Source organism: Oratosquilla oratoria, unplaced genomic scaffold (assembly GCF_046742065.1).
Source record: "Oratosquilla oratoria isolate Oo_2021 unplaced genomic scaffold, ASM4674206v1 SCAFFOLD51, whole genome shotgun sequence".
Classification (NCBI taxonomy): domain Eukaryota; kingdom Metazoa; phylum Arthropoda; class Malacostraca; order Stomatopoda; family Squillidae; genus Oratosquilla; species Oratosquilla oratoria.
In genome coordinates, this window is record NW_027467715.1 from 2,020,853 (window position 1) to 2,031,966 (window position 11,114).

An 11,114-nucleotide genomic window follows, 5' to 3' on the forward strand; every position below is an offset into this window, starting at 1 on the left:
TGACAGTGACAGATCTGAAAGAAGCCTTCGTCAGAAAGAGCCATAAAGAGTTAAAGAGAGGGCAAGAAAAAGTTCAGTAAAGGAATTAGTCTTAAAGAGCCACGCACAGGGGGAGATCACTCTCCCCTCAGCTGAATAAAATCGCCTGACGGCATAACAGAAGAATTACAAGATATTCAGAACGCAGTCGGAGGCCTGACCTTGAGAGGTGCTACTCTCAGCTGAATGAAATTGCCTGGTTAGGGCGTCGTTACTTGCGGCGAAGGTCGAGGAGGTGGCGGTTCGAATCCTGCCACCGGCAAAGTTGAATTGGGGGGATGGTTTATCAAATTCCACACTACAAAGTCCTTTGTAAGGGGCACCGTCCAAGCCTCCCGGTATGGGGAAGTTTGTGACGTTAAACCATATATAATATGATATTATATATATATATATATATATATATATATATATATACACATGTATATATATATATATATTCATATATATACATATATAAATGTATATACATATAAATGTATATGTATATGTATATATATAGTCATATATATACATATATATATGTATATATATATACACACATATATGTATATATATATGTATATATACATATATAGATATATATATATATATATATGTATATATATATATATTTCTAAACAGAAATGTAGTAGCACATTTGTAAATTACACACAGGAACCCACAGTCGGAGAAAGAATAAACTTCGAATAAAGAAAAATACTATATTTCGGCTATCAACTGTAGCCCTCTTCAGGAAAGTACATAAGATAGAGAACAGAGGGGACTTATAGACTACAGTAAGAAGAGATGTGGACAGTTGACCTCACTCAGGCGCGGGGCAAACTGGGGTGGCGGAGGAGGGAGGAGATGAGGAGAGGGGAGGATGTAGCGTCCGCACCAACTTGGCTACTGCTGCGCGTGAGATTATGTCAGGTGTCCACTGCCCTTTAGAAATATTAATATTAGGGCATTCCTCAATTAATGCTGATTCGACTATTTTCCTCCTGAAACCGCAGTGGGACTTGAACACTAATCTGGCCTTACCCCAGTCGAAAGAATGATTCTTATTTTTGACATGAAGAAATACAGCCGAATTTTCTTGCCCATACCTAATTGACCTTTTATGTTCTGCCAATCTAGTGTTCAGGTCTCTCCCGGTTTGACCCAAGTAAACCAAATCACAATCTTTGCAGGGCAAACAATAAACACCAGGTGACTCAACTTCCTTCGGTTTTTGTTGAACGTTCACAATTTGCTTACGCACGGTGTTAGGATAGTGATAGGCAATAGTGAGACGTTCATGAGGAAAACATTTAGTAGAAGAACTGATGGTATTATTAAATGGAATTTTTAAAATGTCCTTAAAGGAGCGGTGAAAACTTGAGGGGACGGAAGTTTTAAAATGGTTGGCCCTAGCCTTACTGAGGGCTTGATCCAGAAACCAAGGTGGATAAGCCAACTTCTCAAGTTGACATTTGATCACCTCAATCTCATGGTCCAGAAGTTGGGGACTGCAAATCCTGAAAGCCCTCAAGAAAAGGCCAGAGGCAACACTTTTCTTAACATTGTCAGGGTGATTGCTAAAAAAGTGGAGATAACTGCCTGAATGGGTGGGCTTACGGTACACTGTAAAGAATAAATTATCATCAGTTCTTCTTAACAAAATATCCAAGAAAGGGATTTGGTGTCCTTCTTCCCATTCAACTTTAAATTTAAGATTCGGGGTCAATTGGTTCAATTTATCATGGAACACTTCAAATGGGCCCCAACTGTCATCCCACGCCGAAAAGATATCGTCTACGTACCTGAGCCAAATCATTTCGGGCGGTTTGATGCTGGGGAAAAGGGTACACTCAAAATACTCCATGTACAAATTGGCCAAAACAGGAGACAAATTGGAACCCATACTGCAACCGAATTTTTGACTATCGCTCCTTGTCCTCCTTTAAGTTTTCCTTTAGCACTTCTGTGATTGGGCGCGATTTTGTCTCTGAGAACAGAAACGGTGGTTATCTATGTTCCCTCTATTTTTTTTTTTTTTTTTTTTTTTTTTTTTTTTTTTTTTTTTTTTTTTGTGAGAGTGAGCAGGAATTTGCTTGTGCGCAAACTTTGCCTACTCCGAAAAGTATGTGCACACCCATGGCGGCAAACTCATTTCGTTTGCAATGGAAGCGCTAGAGTTAGGAGAGAGAGAGAGAGAGAGAGAGAGAGAGAGAGAGAGAGAGAGAGAGAGAGAGAGAGAGAGAGAGAGAGAGAATATTGGTTTGACGGTTGGCAAGTTACCAAATATTTAGAGAATTTATAAGTGGATGTTTGGGTGGAACTTCTTTATTGATTGGATTTTGATATAACTTGCAAACCCTGTGTGCGCACATTTTTTTCTTTATGTGAGCTAGTTGTAAAACATATGTGCGCGCGCACATACCCACAGTTTAGAGGGAACGTTAGTAATTATCAACGAAGAAATACCAAAAGGATTTCCTCCTACACATATATACACCAACGATAACACCAACAGATATTACTAAAAGGATTTCTTCCTACACACAAATACACCAACGATGCATCAACAGATATTTTCGGTTTGGTCAGGAATTTGCGTTCTGTACCCACCGAAGAACGTAACCACGAGCGCGCTCAGTGACCCAATCTGTGATGCGACCTTGGGTCACGTGATCGGTCGCGTCAACCTCCAGGGTCGAAGACATTTAGGGAGAGATGAACCAAAGCTAGGACACCAATTGGAGGTCCCGATTTCAGCTGCAGGAACCTCTCGGCGAGGGAGGCTTCGGGTGTGTTTACCTGGCGAAGGACCTCGCCAGCAGCAGCCAGGTTGCGATCAAGAAAGTCCCCCTCTCCGGCGTCGACACCTGGGGGTGGCGCCAAGGAACGAGAGTGCCCATAGAAGCCTCTCTCTTGCACAAAGTGCAAACCGTTCCTGGGGTTATCCAACTTTACGAATGTTTCGTTATAGAGGGCAACTTTTTCATGGCAATGGAATTTGTACCTAAAGCAACTTCGATATATGATCATATGGAAAAATGCGGCAAACTCCCCCTTCCACAGATCAAAAGGCTCTTTCGTGACATCGTAATTACAGTACAAAGATGTCTAAACGCAGGCGTTTCTCACAAGGACATCAAACCAGAGAACGTCTTGCTATACGAGGATCCAGGCTCAGGGGAGTTTAAGATCAAGTTAATCGACTTTGGATGCGGGGAAACGATTAAAGGTCACAGGGGAACACACACTGGCGGGACATCGTTTTACTGGCCACCAGAGTACATCGCCAAAGGAGAGTTCCTCCACGTCCCGGCGACAGTATGGAGTCTCGGGACCCTCCTGTATTACCTGGTGTGCCACGACGACCCGTTCTACGACGACAGCGAGATCGAAAAGGGTCGCCCGCCTTTCCCCGAAGACCTTCCCCGTCAGTGCCGCGACCTGATCACCAAGTGCTTCGCCATGGACCCATGGGAGCGGCCCACCCTCCACGGCATCTTGGACCACCCGTGGCTGAAGGGTTTTGGCCGCTCCCAGGACGGGAACGAGCTCGAGCCGCCCGATCCAAAGCTCTTTCCGCCACAAATCTTAAGGAAACTCGAGGAGCGAGAGACGAAACAGAACCCCCAGGCCCCAGTGAACAATACCAAAAGTGGCTTAGAAGAAGGAAGTAAAAAGGAAAGTAGGCCGCAAAAAGAGAAGAAGCACAGAAAGAAGTGGTGGATACCACTGGTAAACATAAAGCCCATTAGACTCGTCAAGAAGCCATTTAAGTTGCTAAAAAGGACGAATATATTTTGCCTGAGAACTGAATGAATTAACAGGTTCCCTCGGCTCAAGAAGAACGAGTGCTCGATATACTATTTAGTTAAGAACTGATCGTTTGTACAAAAAGTACAGCAAGAATGTAGAAAGCCAAATGGGAAAATGCAAGGTTTCCTTAAAGTCCTAATAAGGACAAAGATTAAAAATTGGTCTGAAAGAGCCATACATAGTTACATAGAAAGGGCATACATATATGGACTACCAGAATGAAGGTAAACATCCGTATAACATCCACACAGACATGGGAAAGAGCCCAAGAGCAAAAACGCTCTTCGCGTCATGACAGTGACAGATTTGAAAGAAGCCTTCGTCAGAAAGAGCCACAAAGAGCTAAAGAGAGGGCAAGAAAAAATTAAGTAAAGGAATTAGTCTTAAAGAGCCACGCACAGGGGGAGATCACTCTCCCCTCAGCTGAATAAAATCGCCTGACGGCATAACAGAAGAATTACAAGATATTCGGAACGCAGTCGGAGGCCTGACCTTGAGAGGGGCCCCTCTCAGCTGAATGAAATTGCCTGGTGAGGGCGTCGTTAATTGCGGCGAAGGTCGAGGAGGTGGCGGTTCGAATCCTGCCACCGGCAAAGTTGAATCAAGGGCATGGTTCATTAAATTCCACACTACAAAGTCCTTTGTACGGGGCATCGTCCTATCCTCCCTGTATGGGGGAGTTTGTGACGTTAAACCATATCATTACATATATATATATATATATATATATATATATATATATATATATATATATGTATATATATGTATATATATGTGTGTGTGTGTCGGTGTGTGTGTGTGTGTGTGTATATATACATATGTATACATATATATATACATACACACACACACACACACACACACACACACACATATATATATATATATATATATATATGCATATACATATATATATATACATATATATATATATATATATATACTAGACCACCCATGACCCGTTGGGTCAAATAAAATCTTAAATGATACGTTGTTAATAAAATGTTCAATAAGATCTTTATTAAGACAATGCTCTCACATTTACAACATTCTTTGTACAATTTGAATGATTTAAAAACACTTTGATATTTTCCTTTTGCTTAACTCTACTCAGCGCAACATATAATTGTCCATGCTGAAATACAGGTTTGTCTAGATAAACGGTTCGTAGTATTTTAATAAACTCGTTATGCCTCATAGTTGACTATATTTTCAAATACTGAATATGAAAAATTTATAAGTATATATAAATAGATATATATATATATATATGTATTGTGGGTCAAATAAAAGTTTAAATGATACGTTATAAGAAGTGAAATGCAGAAGATTGTGACGTCATGTCTCTTCTTCTGATTGGCTGGTCCTCAGTCGTGACGTCATATGTCTTCTGCTTGGCTGGTCCTCATTCGTGACGTCATATCTCTTCTTCTAATTGGCTGGGTGACAGTTTCAAGCAAGCAAGATGACAAACAAGATTATCATAATTTTATAAGTATATATGTATATATATATATATATATATATATATATATATATATATATATATATATATATATATATTCGTATATTACATCTTCAGACTAAATGACAGAGATACAGAGTAGGGTTTAAATATAAGTATCAGGTGGCAGCCATAGGGGGGGGGGGAAGGGGGGAGACAATACAATGTGAGGAGGGGGGATGCCCTTACCCCTATCGACCTGACCAACACATAAGGGTCAATCTGGCGGAAAGATCTCGGTGACCATTTGGGTTATCAATTTATCACATTTAAAATGACCATAGCTTAATTTTATATTTTTGTCAAACGTGCTTGATATTAAGCAAGATTCTATTATATTTCTTTCTTGCAAGCTTTTTCCTTTGGCTAAAATTGTTGCCTTAGACCAATCAATATGGTGGTTGTATAATGATTTATGTTGGAATAACGCATTGTTTTCCCGGGCAGATCTCACACTATATTTATGTTGGGAAATCCTTGTTTCCAAGTTTTTCCCAGTTTGTCCAATATAAAATTTATTACAATCTTGGCAAGAAATTTTATAGACCACACCGTTGTTGTTAGGAGGGCTGTTCTTTATTAAAGTTTTCTTAATGGTGTGGTCATATTTAAAGGCTACTTTGATATCCAATTTTTTGAGTAGGTTAACAACACTAAGAAAATTTTAATGAAAAGGAAGGACAAGTAAGTATCAGATGTAATATACGAAAGTACTTACTGTCTACAAGTTTTCTTTTCTCCTGTGGTTATTTTGCATTTTTGTATCACGGTGATGTGATTGCTTGCAATATATATATATATATATATATATATACATACATACATATATATATATATATATATATATACATATATATATACTAATGAGAAAAATATAAGCATACCATAGGTTCAATTAAGCTGAACACTTAACTGAGTGGGGTTCAATCTCAAATAGATAACATTGTGGTCGCAGACCAGATGCATGAGATGTACAAGACAAGAGGAAAGGTGCCTACAGACGATGCAACTGCTCCGGAACGAAGCCCCAACGGGAGGAGACACTTCAGCTCGATCTTTCGGCTTCCACAGATCTGAAGTCCCGGCCTGACCGACCGTCGGAGGTCGGAGCGTTGGGCCTCCGTGGGCTGCTCGGGTGTGGTCGATTTTTGTCTGGTTCTCTGACAGGTTCCATACTCGGACAGGAGGGGCCAAAGACTTGACCTGTACGTTGGAGGCCATGGTGGTGCTGTGGTTTCTAGTCTGTCAAACTCGGGCAACAATTATATATTTATCATTATTACACAGATTCTCTCTCTCTCTCTCTTTCCTACACACACAAATCTTGCGTCTCCTGATGTCTTTGACTTGGCGAAACGCTGAGCTAGATAGACATTTAGGTCTATCTACGGTAGTTTCTTCTAGTTGAGGGATGTCAAAGTTCTTCTGGGTAGATTTTCCCCCCATCCTCTCTCACGTATTTGCAAAGTTCCCGAAGAGCACTTAATAATGGGGGTTTCAAGTTGAGGTGCACTGAGGTCCTTTTTGAATTTGGCGGAGACCAAGGATTCTTTGGAGACAAAGAATGGTCCTAACATTTTGATTGGCTACAGAGAACAAGCACGTTTCAATATGCCGGAATAATAATTAAAAAAAAAAAAGGCCCTCCTTTATTCTCCCGTCTCCCCTGTCCTCCCCCCTTCCCCCGATAATCTCCCTCCACCCCCGCGCCACCTTCCCCTCCCTCCCTTCCTCCCGCATCTTTACGTCAGTCCTCCAACTTCAGCTGATATTCTGATGTCTGAAGCTGTTGGGGTCTCGGTCGTCAAGACCCAAGCATTGATCGTGCGTGCGTGCGTGCGTGCGTGCGTGCGTGCGTTCGTGCATGATTGTGGTCTCTATCCTCTACCTTCCCTCCCTCCCTCCCTCCCATTTTATCTCTATGTACATTCCTCCCTCCCTCTTTCATTCCCTAATACAATTTCTCCCCATCTTTCTTTCCTCTCCCCAATTCTTACCCTAATTCTCACCCCGCTCCCTCACTACCTACCCAATATTCCTTTTCTCCCGTCCCCCTCCTACCCAACATTTCATAACAAATAAGTAAAATAAAAACAAAAATAAACAAATAAAATTAATTTGAAAACTCGCACTGCGTTGGTAATAGTTAAATACCATCACATTACTCTTCCATCTCCACCTCTTCCACTTCTCCACCTCCTCCACTTCAACTCCACCTTCCACCTCAAACTGCTGTAAAGTTATACGACCTCCACATTTGTGTCGCTGGGCCTCCTCTCCCCACCTCCTCCCCTCCTTTCCCCCCACTCCCAACTCTTCTCCCCCCACTCCCAACTCCTCTCCCCCCACTCCCCATTCCTCCCTCCACCTCGTCTATTTCCCCTTCCCCCTTCCCCTCTCCCCCAAAATATTCTTTTTCCCTCTCTCCTTTCCTTTTCATTCTCTTTCCCCTTTTTTATCCTGTATTATCATCTCCCCCTCTTCTCTGTCTGTCCCCCTTTTTCTTCTGTCTCCCCTTTCTTTTCTTCCCCTTCAGGCACCGGTGGGAAGAGTTTTCGGTGGTATTCTTAACAAAAAAATCTTTCCTCATATAAATCTTATATAAATCCTTGAAAAGGAAAGATTTATATAAGGATAGATTTTTTTTAAGAATACCACCGTAAGGATCATTCGGTGGTATTCTTAAAAAATCTTTCCTTATATAAATCTTATATAACTTCTATATAAATCCTTGGATGGGAAAGATTTATGTAAGGAAATATTTTTTTAAGAATACCACCGTAAGAACTTACGGTGGCATTCTTAAAAAAATTCTTTCCGAATACCACCGTAAGAATCTTACGGTGGTATTCTTAAAAATATCTTTCCTTATATAAATCTTTCCCTTCCAAGGATTTATATAAAATTTATATAAGGAAAGATTTTTTTTAAGAATACCACCGTTAGGACATCCATGGACGTCTGAGCGTGTTGCTATTAACAAAGTCCGGCCACACAGACACATACTGTACAAAGGGCCAAGGTTACGGAGTCTGAGGCACTTTAACAACGTCTGGTGGGAAATTCTCACCACCATTCTGTTGGTGTATGTGTGTGTTTGTGAATTCGAATGTGTGTGTATGTATTGTCTGTGTATTCCTGTGTTGTGTGTGTGTATGTGTGTGCGTGTATTCGTATGTGAGTGTATGTGTTGTGTGTGGATTTGTATGTGTATATGTTGTGTGTGTGTGTGTGTGTGTATTCATATGTGTGTGTATATTCGTATGTGTGTCTAGGTGTTGTGTATTCGTATGTGTGTGTATGTGTGTGCGTTTGTGTATGTGTATATGTTTGTATGTGTGTATTCGTATGTGTGTGCATGTGTTGTGAGTGTGTGTGTGTTTGTGTGTGTACGTGTATGTTTATGTGTGTGTGTATTCGTATGTGTATACATGTGTTGTGTGTGCGTGTGTGTACATGTGTATGTGTTTGTGTGTGTGTGTGTGTGTGTGTGTGTGTGTGTGTGTGTGTGTGTGTGTGTGTGTGTGTGTGTGTGTGTGTGTGTGTGTGTGTGTGTGTGTGTGTGTGTGTGTGTGTGTGTGTGTGTGTGTGTGTGTGTGTGTTGTGTGTGTGTGTGTGTGCGGGCGCGGTGTCAAAGATTTTATTTTATTTTTTTCTGTGAGAGTGAGCAGAAATTAGCTTGTGCGCAAACTTTGCCTACTCCCAAAAGTACGAGCGCACCCATGGCGGCAAAGTCTTTTCTTTGCGATAGAAGAGCTAGAGTTAGAAAAGAGTGTGTGTGTGTGTGTGAGAGAGAGAGAGAGAGAGAGAGAGAGAGAGAAAGATATATATATATATATATATATATATATATATATAGAGAGAGAGAGAGAGAGAGAGAGAGAGAGAGATAGACAGAGAGAGAGAGAGAGAGATAGAGAGAGAGAGAGAAACAATTATTGGTTTGACGGTTGGCAAGTTACCATATTTTTAGATAATTTATAAGTTGATGTTGGGGGGAACTTCTTTATTGAATGGATCTTAACATCATTTGAAAAACTTGTGTGCGGACATTTTTTCTTTGTGTGCGCTACTTGAAAAACATATGTGTACGCGCACAGTTTATAGGGAATGTTAGTGATTACCATTGAAGAATTATTAAAAGGACTTCTTCCTACACATAAATACACCAATGTTGACATCAACAGATACTTTCGGTTTGGTCAGGAATTTGCCTTCCGTACCCACCGAACAACGTAACCACGAGCGCGCTCAGTGACCCAATCTGTGATGCGACCTTGGGTCACGTGATCGGTCGCGTCGACCTCCAGGGTCGAAGACATTTAGGGAGTGATGAACAGAGACGAGGAAACCAATTGGAGGGCCTGGCTTCAGCTGCAAGAACCTCTCGGCGAGGGAGGCTACGGGTGTGTTTACCTGGCGAAGGACCTCGCCAGCGGCACAAAGGTCGCCATCAAGGAAGTCCCCCTCTCCAGTGTCGACACCTGGGGGTGGCGCCAAGGGACGAGAGTGCCCATGGAAGCCTCTCTCCTACACAAGGTCCAAGCCGTTCCTGGGGTTATCCAACTTTACGAATGTTTCGTTTCCAACGGCAAGTTTTACATGACCATGGAACTTGTGCCGAAAGCAACTTCGTTATATGATTATATGGAAAAATGCGGCAAGCTTTCCCTTCCACAGATCAAAAGGATCTTTAGTGACATCGTAAGGACAGTACAAAGATGTCTAAACGCAGGCGTTTCTCACAAGGACATCAAACCAGAGAACGTCTTGCTATACGAGGATCCAGGCTCAGGGGAGTTTAAGATCAAGTTAATCGACTTTGGATGCGGGGAAATGATTAAAGGTTACAGGGGAACACACACTGGCGGGACATCGTTTTACTGGCCACCAGAGTACATCGCCAAAGGAGAGTTCCTCCACGTCCCGGCGACAGTATGGAGTCTCGGGACCCTCCTGTATTACCTGGTGTGCCACGACGACCCGTTCTACGACGACAGCGAGATCGAAAAGGGTCGCCCGCCTTTCCCCGAAGACCTTCCCCGGCAGTGCCGCGACCTGATCACCAAGTGCTTCGCCATGGACCCATGGGAGCGGCCCACCCTCCACGGCATCTTGGCCCATCCTTGGCTGAAGGCTTTTGGCCGCTCCGAGGACGGGAACGAGCTCGAGCCGCCCGATCCCAAGCTCTTTCCGCCACAAATCTTCAGGAAACTCGAGGAGCGCGAGACGAAACAGAACCCCCAGGCCCCAGTGAAGAATAGTGGCTTAGAAGAAGAAAGTAAAAAGGAAAGTAGGCCACAAAAAGAGAAGAAGCACAGAAAGAAGTGGTGGATACCACTGATAAAAATGAAGCCCATTAGACTCGTCAAGAAGCCATTTAAGTTGCTAAAAAGGACGAATATATTTTGCCTGACAACTGCATGAAGTATCAGGCTCCCTCGGCTCAATGTAGTATTCAGCTGAGAACTGATCGTATGTACAAAACGTACACCAGAAATGTGGAAAGCCAAATGGAAGGTTTCCTTAAAGTCATAATAAGGACAAGGATGAAAAACATCGGTCTAAAAGTGCCATACATAGTTACATAGAAAGGGCATACATATATGGGCTACCAGAAGGAAGGAAAACACCCGCATAATATCTAGAAAGTCACGTAAAAGAGCCTAAGAGCGAAAACGCTCTTTATGTCATGACCGTGACAGATCTGAAAGAAGCCTTAGTCAGAAAGAGCCATAAAGAATTAAAAAGAGGGCAAGAAAGTTTTCAGTAA

At 42.1% G+C, this 11,114-nt stretch overlaps 1 protein-coding gene across 1 annotated transcript; it reads left to right on the forward strand.

Moving 5' to 3' along the window:
• The first annotated feature begins 9,673 nt into the window (after nt 1–9,673).
• LOC143023578 (serine/threonine-protein kinase pim-3-like) lies at nt 9,674–11,114 on the forward strand. The gene is made up of 2 exons (XM_076182166.1): nt 9,674–10,622; nt 11,047–11,114. The coding sequence occupies exons 1-2, from the start codon at nt 9,674–9,676 to the stop codon at nt 11,112–11,114; spliced, it is 1,017 nt and encodes a 338-aa protein (XP_076038281.1).